The sequence below is a fragment of the Mustela nigripes genome, chromosome 5 (genome assembly GCF_022355385.1).
Source record: "Mustela nigripes isolate SB6536 chromosome 5, MUSNIG.SB6536, whole genome shotgun sequence".
NCBI classification, from domain to species: domain Eukaryota; kingdom Metazoa; phylum Chordata; class Mammalia; order Carnivora; family Mustelidae; genus Mustela; species Mustela nigripes.
Window position 1 is genome coordinate 60,426,692 of NC_081561.1, and position 18,339 is coordinate 60,445,030.

The 18,339-nt window shown below is 50.2% G+C and overlaps 2 protein-coding genes across 8 annotated transcripts; one reads left to right on the plus strand and one right to left on the minus strand.

Moving 5' to 3' along the window:
- The first annotated feature begins 8,189 nt into the window (after positions 1-8,189).
- On the plus strand, positions 8,190-11,227 carry CRIP3 (cysteine rich protein 3). Of its 5 annotated transcripts, XM_059400407.1 has the most exons (8): positions 8,197-8,441; positions 8,693-8,787; positions 9,193-9,250; positions 9,347-9,478; positions 10,233-10,304; positions 10,428-10,522; positions 10,622-10,679; positions 10,845-11,227. In XM_059400407.1, exons 1-8 carry the CDS (start codon positions 8,399-8,401, stop codon positions 10,904-10,906), a joined length of 615 nt encoding a protein of 204 aa, XP_059256390.1. In that variant the 5' UTR covers positions 8,197-8,398; the 3' UTR covers positions 10,907-11,227. The 5 variants fall into 5 exon arrangements, with proteins under 5 accessions (XP_059256391.1, XP_059256390.1, XP_059256394.1 ...); XM_059400408.1 differs by lacking the exon at positions 10,622-10,679 and having other exon boundaries at positions 8,190-8,441; XM_059400411.1 differs by lacking the exons at positions 8,197-8,441; positions 9,193-9,250; positions 9,347-9,478 and having other exon boundaries at positions 8,699-8,787.
- A 302-nt stretch (positions 11,228-11,529) lies between these two features.
- Positions 11,530-17,984, minus strand: SLC22A7 (solute carrier family 22 member 7). Of its 3 annotated transcripts, XM_059400404.1 has the most exons (10): positions 17,522-17,984; positions 16,775-16,878; positions 16,484-16,638; positions 16,191-16,359; positions 15,085-15,208; positions 14,632-14,741; positions 13,904-14,118; positions 13,634-13,742; positions 12,394-12,597; positions 11,530-12,001 (listed from the first exon to the last, which is right to left on the minus strand). In XM_059400404.1, the coding sequence occupies exons 1-10, from the start codon at positions 17,912-17,914 to the stop codon at positions 11,947-11,949; spliced, it is 1,638 nt and encodes a 545-aa protein (XP_059256387.1). In that variant the 5' UTR covers positions 17,915-17,984; the 3' UTR covers positions 11,530-11,946. The 3 variants fall into 3 exon arrangements, with proteins under 3 accessions (XP_059256387.1, XP_059256388.1, XP_059256389.1); XM_059400405.1 differs by lacking the exon at positions 16,775-16,878 and having other exon boundaries at positions 15,149-15,208; XM_059400406.1 differs by lacking the exons at positions 16,191-16,359; positions 16,775-16,878.
- Between the last annotated feature and the right edge of the window lie 355 nt (positions 17,985-18,339).

Below are 18,339 nucleotides of genomic sequence, written 5' to 3' on the forward strand. Positions count from 1 at the left end.
TTCTTTAATGACTAATGATGTCAAGCATGTTTTTCATGTGCTTATTGGCCATTTGAAAACTATCCAAATTTTTTGCCTGTTGTTTAATTGGATAACTTGTCTATCCAATTTTTTACATATCATTTTCTAGTCTTTTTTCTTACATGGTTATCCTAAAAATCATGCATTAAGAAAATATGTATTTGAAGCAATTTACAGTGTCAGAACTTTATACACCATGATGTAATTCTTAAATACAAGAAGAAGCACAAGAACTGTATAAAGATGCACACTGTATTAATTAGGACTCTTGGTCATAACGGAAATCAACTCAAACAAGCTTAAGAAAAAATGGATAGGGGATAATTTACTGCTTGATACCAAGAAAATAGGGCAGAGTTAGATCCTGGAGGTCAGAGATGTCATTAGGACCCTCCCTTCCTATTTCTCTCAGCTTTGCTTGGCCTCATTTTCTCTTCACTCAGGGGCAAAATAGCCCCTGAAGTCTTGAACCTGCTGTGGTCCTTACAAGGTTTCTGTCTAGGAAATGAGAGAGTATCTTTCCTGATAACACCAAAAAGTCTTACGGAAAAGTCTCAGGGAAAAGGATGAGTGCGACTTGAGCCACACTTCTATCCCTCAGCAATTCCTGTGGCCAGGTGGATAAAGTACTCAGACCAGGCCCTGGTCAGAAGCTCATCAGGGAAGAACAAGATCTACCCTACTGAACAATCTATAATGGGGGAAGATGAGGTTCTTCAAAGGAAATGCTTCCAAGTAAAAAACAAAATGTCCCCTATACAGCTGCAAAGATTCAGTGCTGCCTTGGTTTTTATAGCCTTCCTCTTCATGGCTTTTTATCACAAGATGAATGCACAAATTCTTGTCTCCACAAGATACTGGTAATTGATACTGTTTTTGGTGGTCGTGGTGGGGTGGTAGTAAGAGATTATGAGTAAAGATATTATAGTTCTGGCTCTGCCAAAAGCTCCAGAGAAGAGAAAAAGCCCAGTCGTTTTGGAGTTGGGAAAAGCCTGGAACTTGACTCCTGGTTCTGTGATTTTGAGTTTCAGAAACTCCTCTATAAAAAGGTAAGCTTTTGCATTTTTCTGAATCATAAAATTAAACTGTTTTAGTTTTCCTTAACATAGTCTCATGACCTGGAAGGACTATTCTTTTGTATTATAAAAAATGGGATGAGGAAGTTGCTGACAGTTCACATCATGGAGTATTGTCACCATCTGTCAGATCTATAAGCAAGCTGACCACCAAGTTTCACTCCTGTTTTCTTCTCAGTTTCCAGCAGCATATGGATACATTTTTCGGGCTGCAAATTATCTGGATATAGTTATTTTCATATATTTTTAGATAAAATACACATTTCCAAGTGATATTTGAGAAACCAAGCCCATCTTTGTATGGAAAACCACTATTTAAAGCTATTGTTAATTTCTTCAGGAGGTGAGTTGAAGGCAACCACGGTGAGGGATCAGACTGTCATTTCCTGCAGTCTTGATTCTGAATTAGCCCAGCTGATGCCACTCAGTCACAAAATATAGCCCAGTCAATAACCCCAAGCAGCTAACTAACCACAAGTAGCTATACACAGAATGCTCTCAGCAGGTTCATGTAACGGCAGCAAGCAGATCCTGGAAAACTGGGGACAAAGTCAAACAGACTTGCTAATGTGGTTTTAAGAAAACATTTCAGTCTGTTTTTGTCTTGTGTGTATGTTTCTATTTTTATTTTCAGTAACATAAGCGGTAGAAAGTAAAGCTTTCTAGTTAGAGGAGATACTCAGAAGATGGAGTGAGAAGGCACACAGGTTATGGGTAGTAAAGGTTAAGTGACACAGTGATCAAGAGGTAAGACTAACTTTTCATTAACACACCAGAACTTAGTGAAACCTTTCAAGAGCCATTAAGGAACAAAGTTTTTTATAATGCCTTAAAAGTTTAAGCATATGCCCGTATACTTGAACAAGTCTACAAAGTTAAAAATAAGTGGACTTTATAGTTGTAATCAAAACTCAGTGCTAACCTGACATATTATAGCAGTCATATTTGTAAGGTGCTTTACAGTTTACATAACACCTTCCCACATTCTCTCACTTGCCATATATTTAATGATAGACAGAATTGTGCCACATGCTAATTAAGTTTAATTAGGAAGTGCTTGTGAATGACTGCAATTAGTGGAACTGGTTTGCTGCCAAAGCAGATTTTCAGTACTCTTTTTATTATCTAGTATTTATAATCAGGATCACTTTAAGTCATATTCTGGTTTGCCTCATACATGCTGATCCTCATGGGTATGAAGAAATGAACTCCTGTGTTCTTACTCCCAGGCACCTAAGTTTCCCTTACTCCAGGGCTTTTGTTGTAATGATACTCTCAACTCCTTCCAGCCCCCTCCTAACTCCACATCTCCTCACTAGCCCTCATCTACTCACATTTGAGGGAGACTTGTGTATAACATTTAACATTCTTTCACCAAGTATTTCTTGAGCACTATGTATCAGAGATTAAGCAAGACATTGGAAGCATACACATGTGTTTGGCAAAGCATTCCTGGTCCCTGCCCTCATGGAGCTCACAGACTAATGGGGTAGATAAAGCCCAGGTTTTATCTACCTGGGTAGGAGCAGGTAGGGCAGGAAGTTGGCAGACCTCTTTTATTCTCCCACTAAGCTACAAATGTAGCCTTTATCATGAGTTTCCATTTGCCTTTTTTCCCTTGTTCGGTTGAGCTGTCAAGTAGGGAAAAAACAGTTGTCATTGATTGTACCCCCTTGGCCCTCCAGCACAGGATGCTATGGGAGAGAATGCCTGGGCCCAATAGCCTGATATTGAGTGGGTGAGGGGGACCTGAAGTTAGGCAGGAATTAGTGAGGTGAAGATATTCAGGAAGCAAGTTCCCAGAAGGCAGATAGCATTTGCAAAGGTCCTGAGGCAGAAAAGGATTTGGCAGGTTTAAGAAGCTCATTTAGTGGTTGGAGGGAAGAAACAGGGGGAATGGCTAGAACTGGAAAGGTGAGGTACTTAGAGCCAAGTTAAAAACTTACCTTGAGGGCACTGAGAAGCCATGGAAAAGCTTTAATGACATTCCCATCTCTTGCAACCCATTCATTATTTGCCTGGAGAGGTCCTCTTACCTTTGGGCACAGAGGTGCTGTGTAGACAAGGATAGTATCCTTTCAGACTCAAACACATGGGCAGCTTAGCAGAAACCATGCTTAGGAACAGGGAGTGGAAAGAGTATGAACTTGAGAATCCTGAGTCTGTATGATTTGAAAAAATCTCTTAACCTCTCCACGCCAGTTTGCTTTTATGTACAATTGATGATGTAGCATTTTTCATTTATTTATTATTTGAGAGAGAGCAAGCAAGTGAGAGAGAGCACACAAGCAGGGGCAGAGAGAGAGGGAAAAGCAGACTCCCCTGCTGAGCCGGTATCGTGACCTGAGCCAAAGCAGACATTTAACCAACTGAGCTACCCAGGCGCCCCAATAATGTAGCATTTAAACCCCTCACCTGGGTGTTGATCATAAATAACAAGTACAGGGCCTGTGACTGGTGCTCCATAGGTGGTAGCTGTCACCGTTTTGTTTTTAAGATTTTATTATCTAACAGAGATCACAAGTAGGTAGAGAGGCAGGCGGAGGGGGAAAGGAAGCTCTGCTGAGCAGAAAGCCAGATGCGGGGCTCGATTCCAGGACCCTGAGACCATGACCTGAGCAGAAGGCAGAGGCTCAACCCACTGAGCTACCCAGGCGCCCCTAGCTGTCACTGTTTTAACAGTGCTCTCTTGCTAACACAAATTTGAAACTCTTCTTTGGTAATAGAATCACAAAATCATATACTGCCAAACTGTGAGGAAAACTCAAAGATCTGTCTGTGTATGATGCTTGCATCCCTTTGGCAACACTAGATCACTAGTTGGTTTGTTCTCCAGTGTTATTTATGACATCCAGAGATAGGAAGCTCCTACTATCTGAAGCAACCACCCTGTGTTTGGGCTCTGTAAGAACATTCTTTCCTTGGACTGAATCCCAATCTGCTTCTTTGTGACCTCTCTCCAGGGGTCTCAGTAGTGCCCTAATGCCTCATCCATGTGACAGCCCTCAGGTGTTTGGGGCCATTATCTTCACCACCACTCATCTTGTTGGAAAGCTTGTTTCTTCAGCTTCATAACAATAGGGGTCACTTCATCGAAAACTACCAACAGTCTGAAAACAAATGTACCTAACAATAGAGCCTAAAAACATGAAGTAAAAAGTGTTAGGGATGGATTTCAATAATAATAAAAATAGGGGCACCCAGCTGGCTCAGTTAGTGGAGCAAGTGACTCTTGATCTCAGGGTTGTGAGTTTGAGCCCCATGTTGGGCATACAAATTACCTAAAAATAAAAGTCTTTATTTTTTTTTTAAGATTTTATTTATTTAACAGAGATCATAAGTAGGCAGAAAGGCAGGCAGAGAGAGAGGGGGAAGCAGGCTCCATGCTGAGCAGAAAGCCCAATGCGGGGCTCCATCCCAGGACCCTAGGATCATGACCTGAGCCGAAGGCAGAGGCTTTAACCCACTGAGACACCCAGGTGCTCCAAAAATAAAAGTCTTTAAAAAATAACTATCATACTGAGCACCCCCACTTTACTTGGTGCTATAGGTACACAGATAAGAATCAGTCATGTTGGTTGAAGAAAGCCTGACAAGTAAATAAGTGTAACACAACTATACAGATACTGTGACAGGTCTGTGCAGGAAAAATTAGGGGGTATTTGAAGGGCACCAAGGGATCAATCACCTTTATGAAAGAGGGATCTGCCTCTCAGAGGACACAAACTCCACTCTGACAGCTGATTGGGTGCTACATACACTCTACTGAACTTAACCATTTGTGGTATTCATTAAACTATCATGTTAGAGGCTTTACTCACACAAAGTGTTCAGAACAGCCACCATCAGTAACTGCAAGTGCATTCCTACAAGAAGTGTTCATTTTCCCTGTTAGCAATCTTTACAAAGCCTCTTTTATTTTTTTTTAAAGATTTTATTTATTTGTCAGAGAGAGAGTGAGCGAGAGCGAGCATAGGCAGATAGAGTGGAAGGCAGAGTCAGAGGGAGAAGCAGGCTCCCTGCGGAGGGCAAGGAGCCCGATGTGGGACTCGATCCCAGGACGCTGGGATCATGACCTGAGCCGAAGGCAGCTGCTTAACCAACTGAGCCACCCAGTCGTCCCACAAAGCCTCTTTTAGATACAGAATAATAGAAGCCAGTCAAGGAAGAGTGGAATACTGTGATTTGCTGTACTTGCACCTGGATGGCCAGTATTTGGAAAGGAGGAGCCTCAACTAGCCTTTCCTAAGCACTGAAAGAGAAGCGACAAGGCATACTGTGTTTGTCACAGCCATGCAATGCAGGAAGGCCCCAGAAGACAGGAGCAGTAAAGCACTTGCCCCACTGACTCAGGGCAAGTTGTGTGAAGGCAACATGGTGCTCACACTCCGACACCTGTTTCTTTATGTGGGATCCCGTGCTGGATGCTCTGGTAAAGATGACCTCTCTATGGGGCTGAGTATGTGTCCAAGGTGACCCAACACAGAAAGAGCTGCAGATCCTCAGCGAAAGATTATTTGATATGCCCCAGAAATTCTAAGAATAGTTCTGTGGGCCAATGAAGCTAACCTTTCTAAAGGACAAATACAGTGTCTATGAATGACTACAATGAAGTTCTCCCAACCTCCTGAATAAGAGCTTCTCTGTGACAGCCGTAGAGAGCAAAAAACAGTGAACCTCAAGCTGCCTTCTGGAAGAAGAAATGAATGAGAGAGGCAGAAACACAAAAGTAAAATATTGGTGGAGACTGAGACTGATGCTTTTCAAGTTTGTTAAAGAAGCCCATCAAGAAATAGGTATAAAACTAAGGATCTTGAAATAGTTCCCCAAACGAGAAACAGATAATGAGAAAATATAGACAAGTTCGTTTCATAGTATGTAGGCTTCTACCTTTAGAGGTCAACAAGGAGGATAAAACAAGTGTTATAAGAAGGAAGTATGGATGGAGACAACTGATTAAACAGGAATGTTGAGTGGAAATTCATAGTCACCATTCCTATCCAATTGCCCAGGGAGGGAACCAAAGTCCAGAGAGGCTCTCGAACTCCTGAGACACAGGCAGGACCCCTTTCACCCAGCAGGACACAGTACTGCAGCTGCAGGCTAAGCTCAGCACCCACACCCCCTTGAGCTGTTTCTGGGCTGATATGACAAAACAAAGGAATTTACCCCAGAAAACTCTTCATTTCACCACTTAATACTTCATCAAGGGATTGTTTTCTCTGCTCGGGCACTGGCACACAGTAATTAGCTCTCTTCCCTGCCCCTTATTTCCTGAGCTGCCTTTTTAAAATAAATTATCTTTGGCCATTATTATTATTATTATTAAGGAATTATTCACATATAAAATTCACCCTTCTAAGATATACAATTCATTAATTTTTAGTATATTCATGAGGTTGTCCATCATCACTCATTCCAGACCATTCTCATCTCCTCACAAAGAGATCTATCTAATACCCCCTCAGCAGATATGCCCAGTTTCCCCTCCTCCACACCCCTAGGAATGACTAATCCACTTTTCTGTCTTTATGGATTTCCCTTTTCTGGACATTTCATATAAATGGAATCCTACAGTATATGGTGTTGTATGTCTGGCTTCTTTCATTTAGCATATTTTTATGGCTCATTCAGGTTGTAGTGTGCATCAGTACTCCATTTTTATGGCTGAGTCCTGTTCTAGCACAGATAAGCCACGTTGCTCATCTGTTTATTAGCTGATGGACTTTCAGCTGTTGTGAATAGCAGTACTTTGAACATTCATGTGCAAGTTTTCATGTGGACATATGCTTTCATTTCTCTTGGGTATATACCCAGGATTGCAATTGCTGGATCATACCATAACTCTTTTTAACCTTTTGAGGAATTACCAGGATGTTTTTCAAAGGGCTGCACTATTTTACATTCTCATCAACAGCATATGAGGAATCCAATTTTGACACATCCTAATACTTGTTATTACTCATCTTTTTTTATTATAGCCATTCTAATACTTCTAAAATGGTATCTCATTGTGATCCTGATTTTCCTTTTCCCTAAATGACTAATGATGTTGATCACCTTTTCATGTGCTTGTTGGCCATGTGTATATCTTCTTTAGAAAAATGTCTATTCAGGGGCGCCTGGGTGGCTCAGTGGGTTAAGCCTCTGCCTTTGGCTTGGGTCATGATCTCAGGGTCCTGGAATCGAGCCCCGCATCGGGCTCTCTGCTCAGCAGGAAGCCTGCTTCCCTCTCCGTCTGCCTGCCTCTCTCCGTGCTTGTGATCTTTGTCTGTCAAATAAATAAATAAAATCTTTAAAAAAAAGAAAAAAGAAAAATGTCTATTCAAATTCTTTGCCTGTTTTTAAATTGGGTTGTCTTTGTTGACGTGTAAGAGTCCTTTATTCTTATTACTAGATCCTTATCAGATACTATGTTTGCAAATATTTTCTTCCTTTCTCTGTGGGTTTTCTTGAGGTGTCCTTTGAAGTACTCTTGGGCTATTTGTAACAAATATTAAAACCTTGAAACTAAATTAGGAATATGTAATTGTGTCTGAGTTATATATTTAAATTTAATACGCTTTGTAATTTCACAAGAAAACCATTGTATCCAGACCACACTTTGAGGCTACCGAAGAGTCTTTTGAGTTTATTATGGGATCCATCTTAAAGATAGCTATCGATTTTAGAGCAGCTATGTGCCAAGCACTGAGCCCTTTACACGTACTAGCTTCATTCCCACAACAATCCTATGAGGTAAAGATTAATCATCATACTCATTGTACAAATAAAATGGATGCGGAGGAAATTTGCCTGAAGCCAGAGAGTAAGTGGCAGAGATGCGCTCCAGATTCCGACGCTCTTAACCTCCTGAGACGGTCAAGGCGGAGTTAAACCATTTCGGAGAAGGCTGACCCTTAGCTTTGAGGAAATTAGTGTTTTCATGAAGTCCGCCCTCTGGACAGTTTTCCCGTTTGTTCGAAGACAGAAACTAGTGCCCCCCCCCCCCCCCCCGCCCCCGGCCCCGGCGACTTCACTGCTCTCTTCCTTTCCCGTCTGGCTACAAGTCCCACTGTCACCACCACGGGTCGGAGGCTTTAGCTTTTGGAACTACGAAATCGCCGGCGTCTCCCAGGTGGAATTGGTCTAAATTTCTGACAGCCAATAGGCGGCGAGGAGCTACTGTTTCAGCCCAATGAGGCTCCCAGCGGAGCCATGGGCGGGGCCGGCGGAGGGGGCGGGGCCGGCGGAGGGGGCGGGGCCGAAGCCCCCCACCGTGGTGCCTACTGTGTGAGGCGCAGGCTGCGCTGAGCGGAGCCATGAGCTGGACCTGCCCGCGTTGCCAGCAACCCGTTTTCTTCGGTGAGGCCCGGGCTGAGGAGGGGGAGATGGGGCGAGTGTGAGCCGGGGCGTTGGAGGAGCTTACAACAGCGTGGCCTCAGACCCTCTTTCCACCTCTGGGGCGCAGGGCACTCGGGCGGGTTCGAGCTGAACTTCCCCGGACACTCCCCGCAGTGTCTAGGAAGCAGGCGGGCGGGGCTAAGGAGGGAAAAGGGGGCCCCCCGCTGCGTGGCCTATCTCCCCATATCCCGGTTCCACCTTGTCCCCCACAGCGGAGAAGGTGAGCTCCCTGGGCAAGAACTGGCACCGCTTCTGCCTGAAATGTGAGCGCTGCCACAGCGTCCTGTCCCCAGGAGGGCATGCAGAGGTGAGGCCTGGCCAGGGCGCACAGCCCTGTATCTGTCACTGTCCCCTAAGCACCAGCCCCCAGTTTCGACTCAGGAGGCTCACTAAAGGCAACCTCAGCAAATACCAAGACCACCTACTCGGAGGGCCCCACACCAGCCAGGATTTGGGATACCTGAGTTGTGCTGGTGGACCCCATTCCTTTTGGTGGGGAGGGGAAGGAAGCCACGGTTTTCTGACATGCTCTTGCTCATTCTCCTGACCACGGTGGCAATTCTGACATGCTCACCCTACACTTCTCCCAGCCCCACAAGCCCAGGCTAATGGACAGACACCCCTGGCAGTCTGTCCTTAGAGAAGGCCCACCCACCCACCCTACCCCAGGCCTTTAGTCCTGAGCAGCCCTCTTTCCTCTGCTTGTGCCTAGCACAACGGGAGGCCATATTGCCACAAGCCATGCTATGGGGCTCTCTTCGGACCCAGGGGTAAGTACCAGCCTAGAAGAGGCCAGGGGACAGCAGGACCCTCTTTGTGGCCTGGAACTGGAGGTTCAAGCCTGACAGCCACTATTTTCTCTACAGGGGTGAACATTGGTGGTGTGGGCTCCTACCTCTACAACCCTCCCACTCCCACCCCAGCCAGCACCACTCCCCTCAGCCCCAGCAGTTTCAGCCCCCCCAGGCCCAGGACTGGCCTCCCCCAGGGCAAGAAAAGTAAGTGAAGTTGGGCCCCAGCTACTCCTCATCCCCAGGCTGGAACAGGTCTCCCACCTAGTCCTCTGCTTCACATTCCTATAACTTCGTTTGTGGCAAAGTCTTCTCTTACTCGTGGCCCTTTTTGGGGGGTTCTCTGATGTGAGCTGCTGAGTTAAGAGGTAAATTGAGTAGATGGCATTATCACCTGCATTTTACAGGTGAGGAAACCAAGGTTTGGAGAGAGCAAGTGGCATTGTGCAGTCACACAGCGAGTCGGGCAAAGCTGGCCTAGAATTCAGGCCTCTCCCAAGCCAAGGCCATGGAAAGAATGACCTAGGAGTGAGAGGTCATTGAGACAGGGTCAGCCCCTCTTATTCTTCCACTTCTTTCCTCTCCCTGTACCTTCCTCCCATCCCCTAGAGTGGGCAATGACGCTATGCTCCCCAACACCTGACACCCATGCCCTGGCCTTCTCCTGTATCAGCTCAGGTTTCCTGAGGATAGAGTTGCTGACCAGGGTTGAGCTAGTGGGCACCTGAACCCCTGGGAGGAGAAGGAAGCAGGGGGTCCCTTCTGCAGAAAGGTTGGGGACAGAAGGTGGGGGTCATAGGAAACTCGGCTCTGCCCAAGAAAGCAGATCCATGGCGAGCTGGGTGGAGTGCTCCGGGATGAGCATGGCTTTTGGAAGAAGCCATGTGCAGGCCGGTGCTGATGGGCCCTGCTTAGGCCTGGCCCCCACCTCAGCCCTAGCCAGGGCCTCTTCCCCTTAAAGGCCCTCCCCACATGAAGACATTCACTGGGGAGACTTCACTGTGCCCAGGCTGCGAGGAACCTGTCTATTTTGGTAAGTAACAATGGAAAGCTTGGGGAGGAGGGAAGAGGATGGGCATCAAAGTGTAGGGAGGTGGTGCAAAGCAGGTAGGTCTCATTGCCCTGCCCTAGAATTACCAGTTCTCTCCACCACCAGCTGAGAAGGTGATGTCTTTGGGTAGAAACTGGCACCGACCCTGTCTGAGGTGCCAGCGCTGCCGGAAGACCCTGACTGCTGGGAGTCATGCTGAGGTGAACGGGGCAGGGATGGGTACTTATGTCGGGAGGAGGTAGGCTGGAGATGGGAAGAGAGCCAAGCTGAGATGGCTCTCTTTTCTCTCTATGTCCCAGCATGACGGCGTCCCCTACTGCCACATCCCCTGCTACGGCTACCTGTTTGGCCCCAAAGGTGGGCAGCCCCAGCCCAGACAGCGGGCCTAAAGTATGGCATGTGGGGATGTGTGGACAACTTCCCCTGTAGTCAAACACACCCAGGCCCCTCCCAATCCCCTTCATCCCTCGGCCCAACAACCCCCACCCCCAAGGCCCTTGGTGACGGGGCTCTCTCCCTCAGGTGTGAACATTGGTGATGTGGGCTGCTACATCTATGACCCCGTGGAGATAAAATCCAAATGAGACGCTCACAGGAGAGGTCACTCTAACTCAGGCCACATACCATCCCCTCCATGGTTGAGTGGGAGCTACAGAATTCTTCAGTCCCACGGTGGGGAATATGGTCTTCCAGTGGCCTGGGCCTAGGCTCCATGGTAGACCAGGGAGCCTAGACCTTGCTGATGCCTCACTTCTCGTTCCCTTGTGGCCAGGAGGACACAGACCACCACATTTTAAAGGGTGTCCTCCCGGCCTTCCCAGTCCGTTTCCCTAGCAAATTCTGTAATTTCAAGGTACTTAAGAAACGTGTTTATTCTGGCTTCTCCAATAAAATGTTGGCTCCCATGCCTTCAACTCTTCTTTGGGCATGAGGTCTAAACAATGGGATGGAAGATGGGAGGTGTAGGGTGGGGGATGCATCACCCTGCAAAGTGCCTGGGAGGTATAGGGCCAATCATGGGCACAAAGCTCTGTTCTCTTGGTTACCCTCGACCTGGGAAGCTCCCAGTACCACACAGTGGACAGCATGCCCACAAGCCTATTGGTGCCAGAAGTCATCATAGGGCAGTCCCTTCTTCAGCACCATCTCTAGAGGAAGCACGTTATTTGGCATCTCATTTGAGCCTGACAAAAGATAGATCCTGTGGTGAGGTCTACTAAAAGCTTTCATTATCCATTCAAGAGATGAACAGACTGAAGCCTTGAGAGGGAAAGCCACATGCCGAAGGTCACACAGCAAATCAGTGGCAAAGTTGGGATCAGATCGCAGGGGCAGACTGGCTTCCCATCCAGGGCTCGTCCGTGCTGCCCCAAACCCTTGGGGCACCTTCGTTTCTAGAACTACCCCCAGCCATGACAAGGGTACCAGAATTATTCAGCCACCGACTGCATTCTAGGAAGTCACCCAGCTGCTGGAGGCTGGGTGAGCACAGAGAGGGGGCACTGTTGGCCACCCCAGCCCTGGGGAGGGGGCTTGATGGCCCCAGCCCCAGCCACAGGGCCTGCCCTTCTGGTCTTCCAGCCCCTGCTGCAGAACTTCTGTGGAGAGCCTGCCCCGATACCACTCAGTCCTGGACCTGCTTCATGGGCATCTCTTCCTCCTGAAGGCTGGATGGGGCACTGTGGAGGAAGGAGTCATGAGCAGTGGTGGGGTTTAGGCCCTGGGCCTCCCACCCGAGCCTGCCCCATCAGGGCTGGCCTACACCTCCCCCCATCTGCTAGTATAAAAACATGGGTACTCCCTCAAGTGACTCCCACACATGCTTGCACACATCCCTGATGGACAGGCATACCTGAGTGTGCACACATCCACCTCTTCCTGGACAATCTTGGATATCCGTGTACACACACATATGGACTCGTGTACTTTTACATACCTCAAGTCATATGCCCATGCACACCAGATACACAACATGCAGACACGTCCTCTCTGCATCCTACCTAAGGCGTCAGGTACTTGAGCACTCATTCCCACATGCATGTGCTCACACAAACAGTCATTCTGTGCACACCTCCTCTCCACGTCCTGGATGGTCTCTGGCAGCTGTGCTTGCCTCGTCTCTGGTAGCAGGAGGGCAGTGCAGGCAGCCAGCAGGGCGATCCCCCCATAAGCGAGCTTGGGCAGTGGCAGCCATACTCCATCCAGCAAAGCTGCCAGTGGGGCCAGAGAGCCCCCCAGCCGGCCCACCAGTGAAGTCAGCCCCATCCCTGTCTGTCTGTTTGGAGAGAGGATGGGGGAACGGGTGGGTGGGTGTTCACATCTACTTAGGGTCATGCCTCAGAGGGCTCCCATCCTGGGCTGGCATATCCTGAGTCCCCTTCTCCCTAGATGGCTAAGAAAGCTGAGACTTCTTCCAGGTGGTCTTCCCATCTGTCCCCAGGCCAGGGACCCCAAGCCAGTATTCACCAGAGGATGGGACCCCCATTCTGACAGAATCAATCAGGTACTGCTGAAGGAAAATAAAAGTCATCAGAAAGGGGGTAGGGAAAGTGCAGTGTGGAAGGAAGAAGGTCCCAGCTCCCAGAGACCCTGCCATGTTGGTAGAGGAGGAACAAGGCTTTCTAAATTTACCCAGTCCCTACCTGCCAATAGCTAGTTGAAAGGATACCAGGGAGTGCCTGGATGGCTAAATTGGTTGGGCATGGCCACTCTGGATTTTGGTTCAGGTCATGATCTGGGGGTCGAGGGATGAAGCCCCGCCTCAGCTCGGTGGGAGTCTGCTTGAGATTCTCTCCCTTTCCCTCTCCCTGTTTGCCCCTCTCCCCACTTCCTGTTCTCTCTCTCTCTTCTCTCTCTCAAATGAATACAGTCTTTAAAAAGGTAAAAAAAAAAAAAAGGAGGGGGGGTGGGCAGGTCTTAAGTCTGGAGACAACCCCTAGGCAGCACTGCCTGGGGCTATAGTGAATGGGAAGGGAAGGGCAGATAGTGCTTTTTGTGACTTTTCTTTTAAAGAGGCCTAGAGAAGTGTGACCTCGCTCAGGGTCACTTAGTAACAATAAAATGCTCTGCCTTCTACCAGATGTAAGCAAGCACAGACAGCTCTGATTAGCTCTTGTATTCTGCGTTCGGTTTAAGGAACGGGTAGGAGGAACTGGGCTGCAGTGTGTGTGGTGTTGGTAAAAAGATGTAACTACAAGCCCTCTGGGTGTCAGTGTGAGTGTGTGTGTTGAGGGGGGAGGGGTCGCTGGTAAAAAAGATGTGACTACAAGCCCTCCCCCAGGTGGGTTGCCTGGAACCCAGGCTCCCCTCACCTGAGCACAGTAGGGTACAACTCCGACGTGAACAGGTAGGCAGTGGTGAAGGCACCTTCAGAAAAACCTTTCCCTATCACAGCCAGGGCGATGCTCCATGCGCCCATCTCTGGAGGAAAAAGGGTTCGGGTAGTGAGCGGGCCTTGCGGGAGACCCAGAGTTCCCGCGATGGGAGGTTCCCCGAGTGCTGGACTTCGAGCAGAAGCTTCCGGGAAAGGGCGGGCCTTCTTGGGCAGGAGGCGGGGCCTCCGGGCAGTGGGTGGGGCTCACCAGAGGGCACCAGCAGACTGGTACCCAAAGCGAGGGCCGTGCCCAGGAGCATTCCTGCTTGCGTGAGACGGCGTCCCACGTGGCGCACCAACAGGTAGACCAGCAGCTTGGAGGGCACCTCAACAGCCCCGAACAGCAGCTGCGTTTGGTACACGTTCAGCCCCAGCCCCGACAGGTCCAGGCTCAGGCCATAATAGGAGAAATTCACTCCAAACCTGAAAGGGGTCAGGATGCCACTCAGGGTGCCATCCTCCTTTTCACGCCCGACTCCTTGTCTTCTCTTTTTAGGAAACCTTGGCTTTTTAGAAGGACCATCTCCCCCACCTCCAGAGCCTACTGCCCACCACCTTCCCTGTCCCCATAACCCCCTGGGAGTGTGCAACATGTGCCAATGGCCAAAGCGTCTTTACCTAATCTTCACAGCAAGCCTTGAGGTAGGAACTAACAGTGTCCTGTTTTGCAGAAGGGGCTCTGAGGCCCGGTGTTGTGACCTGTCCAAGGTCTCAGAGCAAGGAAGTGGCAGAGCCTGCATCTGAGCCCCGCTTCTGATGACTGCTCCATCTTGTGACTTTCCAGAACCCCATGCCCGCAGGGGCTGGTGGTCCTGCTCCGCACAGTCACAGTTCACTTGTCCATCTTCCTCTCACACTCAGCACCATCCCGGAGTCTGCCGCCCCTCTGTCCACCTATGCCCACCCTGCCAGGCCCAGGCCAGGCTCCCTCCTTACCACATCACCATGCAGCACAGTGAGATGTATCGGAGCCGTGGGGTCCGGAACAGGTCTAAGTAGGAGGGTCTTTGAACTACTCGCTCCCGAGTGGCGACTTTGTTCAGGGCCTGGTGGGAGAGAAGGAGAGTTTGTGACATCAGAGTTGGCTTAGGCACATGGCTTAGCTAGGCACATTGATCTTCCTGGGTCTCTACTCTTCCTTCTTCAGCAGCGGGGGTGGGGATGCACTTGCAAGCTGAGTAGGGTGGGCCCTGAGTCAAGGATGTGGCCCACTGGAGCCAGGCAGGACATTTTGAAGAGTTTGGAACTCTCCACTGGAGGCCAGAAACTTTTCCTGCACACACACACTGGGCCCCAGGAAGGGGGCGCTCGACATAGGCCTCACACACACACACATGCACGTCCCTCTCATGCACGCGCGTGCACTCACACACACACATTCTCCCTCACCTCCCGGCTCAGGCCGTCTTCACCCACGAGCTGCCCATTGAGCCTGGCACAGCGGAGCAAGTACCTGTGGGCCTCCTCCACACGGCCCTGGGTCAGAAGCCAGCGTGCAGACTCGGGCACCCACCTGGGGGACAGACAGCAGGAGGCCCTTCAGGCAAAGTCAGCACCCACAGCCACATCTCCCTCCTGCACATACCACAGCCTGTCAACCTTCGGACTCTTGCCCATGCAGTCTCTCAACATGGCCCAAACCCTCCTCACCTGACGGACTTTAATTCATCCTTTAAGGCCCAACTTAAAAGCCACCTTCTCCCACACTTCCTTGCCCAGGCCTGGATCTGCTACAGCCTAGGATTCCCTTCTCTCCAGCTGGATTGGTTTCATTCCTGAGACCACAACCCCCAGCATCAGCCACCCACTTCTCCCACAGGTGATAGGGTGAAGGAGAGAGAGACACACAGAAATCCCCGAGGGGCATCAAAAGCCAGTTCGTTTTGGGGAGGCAATGAAATGGCCACCCTGCCTGGCTTCCTACCCTCCTACTTGGACTCCCTATCCCTGTGCTGGCCCTATCTCTCTGGCCCTGTCTCTCTTGTCACTCCTCCAACCATCTCTATCTGTCCCTCTGAATCTGCCTTTCAGGTCTGGCCTCTGACACTTTCTCTCACTGATTCTGTTTCTGTCTCTCCACCATCTCTCTATATGTTGCCTGTGTTTCTCTGCTTCTCATGTCCAGTGCCATCTTCTTTGTACTGGTCGGTTTCTCTTTCTCTCTTTTTCCATTTCTCGGTCACTGACTTTCTCTTCATCTCTCAGTCATTCTGTATTCGAAGCTCAGCCTCTGATTAGTTCTATCTCGGGGGGCGCCTGGGTGGCTCAGTTGGTTAAGCAACTGCCTTAGGCTCAGGTCATGATCCCAGAGTCCTGGGATCGAGTCCCGCATCAGGCTCCCAGCTCCATGGGGATTCTGCTTCTCACCCTGACCTCCCCTCTCATGCTCGCTCACTCTGTCTCTCTCTCTCTCAAATAAATAAATAAAATCTTTAAAAAATAATAATAGTAATTCTATCTCTATCTCCCACTCCCAAGCTGCCCACAGTCCTCACCAGAGGCTGAGGATGCCTGGGGCACAAGGCAGAGTGACAGCCAGCAGAAGCCATCGCCAGTCCCGTATCAGGTATCCGACCAGCGCCAAGAGCATCACGCCCACTGTCCAGAAGGTGCCGCTTAGGACACCTGCCACGGTGCGGTGCCCCACGTCCAGCCATTCCATTTCTGGGCCCAGGGCAGGGGCCAGAGACAGGAAGAAAATTAGCAAGGACCAGATGGGTTTAGTCTCACCCTTGACAACTGCCTCCCTCCAATCTCCTAGGCCCTGCCCGTCCTTTGCCTGCCTTACCCAGTGGCATCACGATGATGGTGAAGCCAGCCAGAGCTGTGCCAGTGAGGGTGCGGGTGATGACGAACATGATGTAGCTCACCGAGGCTGCAGACGCCAGGCCTAGCACCAGGGAACTCACATAGGCCACCAGCAGCAGACGGCGTCTCCCGAACCTGCACAGGGGTCACGCGGCGTCAGCTCCCCCTGAAGAGGGGAGGTCTCACGACAGAGGTAGAACAGGCCCATAACCCCAGCTAGTGGGAGAGGGTTCCCCACCCGCTCCCCTGCCCACCCCCCACTCCACCCCACCTGTCAGACAGGTATCCGAAGGCCACAGCCCCCACCAGCACACCAGCAAAAAAGAAAGTGGAAGTGGCTTTGTTCAGGCCTTTCTGCTCGCACACGAGGTCCCACTGCAGGGACAAACAGGGAAGGGCCTCCCATGGGTACAGGCCCTCTCCAGCTAGCACCGACCCTTCCTCTCTAGACTCTGGGGCCTTCCAAGGTCAACAGTCCCATCCTGGCGCCTCCATGTCAGATAAGAAACCCTCAACTATTCACCCAACTTGAGGGGTAAGAGACTTTGCACCCCCCAATCCTGCAGCGTCAGTTTCTTCCCATGGAGGGCCTTCTCTTTGACAACAGATCTGCTCCTCTCCAGACAGAATGCCCCCGTCTGCGTTCACCTCTAGATGGATTATATAAATCCCAGACCTGGGACCAAAAAGAAGAAGAGAAAGAAGGAGGCCTGTATTGTTTCTTCACCTCCTACTGTAGAAACGCCTTTCCCAACTCTCTCTCCCAGCTCCCTGGAGCCGTCTTAGCCCTTCCCTGCCTTAATCACCTCCCAGCTGACACTAGCAGCTCCCCATAAGGGCTACCTACTACAGGCCAGGAACGAAGCTCACTGCTTTAAATTCATAGATCCCATCTACAGATAGGTAAACTGAGACTCTAAAAAAAGTAAGGTAATGCGTCTCCTGCCCACACAGTAATCACCCAAGGCAGTGTCAGGCCCATCCCACTCTCGTGTCCCCCAGTCTCACACACGAGTACCTCGGTTGCAATGGTGGAGGAGAACTCGGAGCGGTCGTAGTCCCAGCCCTGAGGGCAGGGTGCTGTGGAGGGCTCACCCTCCAGCTGCCCAGGGCTCTGATCCGCTCCCCAAAACGTGGTGTTGGGGAGGGCCTGGGAGTGGGTGAAGTAGAGGCAGGAGCTGAGGGTGCCGTCAGGCTCCCGGGGCAGGTGGGCCTCCAGCCACGCGTCCTGGTGGCTGAAGTTGGCGGGGGCACCAGGCAGCGCACAGCGGTGGGCAGGTACGGCCGCCAGGAAGACGGGCAGGAGGAAGTGCATGGGCAGCAGCACTCGGGGAAGGGCCAGCAGGGCCACATTGCACAGCTGGAAGGGCCCAAAGCCGCCCACCTGCTCTAGCAGCTCCTCGAATCTCATGGCGCCCACCCACCAACGGTTATCAGTGCCACTTTCCTCTGTAGTGCTCAGGACAGCCTGGCCCACCCACCACTTGGACCCTTGGACTCTGGAGGCGGGACCAGTTCATCTGAAGAGCAGAGAGCCTACAGTTGGAATCCAGCCCAGGGGCTGGGCCAGCACTGGGCCCTCCCTGGTCACCAGGTCTTCAGGGATCCTGGCTGGTTCGGCCCACAGCCTGGGGGAGGGGCTGCCATCCATTGGGAGGTCACTGACTCTGTGGCTCTGGGACTTACAGATCGGTGCTCAGGGACCAAGTGGGCTAGCCTCGGGTTGCCATGATGGGGTAGCTGGGATGTGTAGGAAGTGAGCCCCTGACCCCTTGATCAACAGAGCTCCAAGAGTCCCTAAGAGGAGGAGTCCTCCAGGGCATGGTGACAACTCTC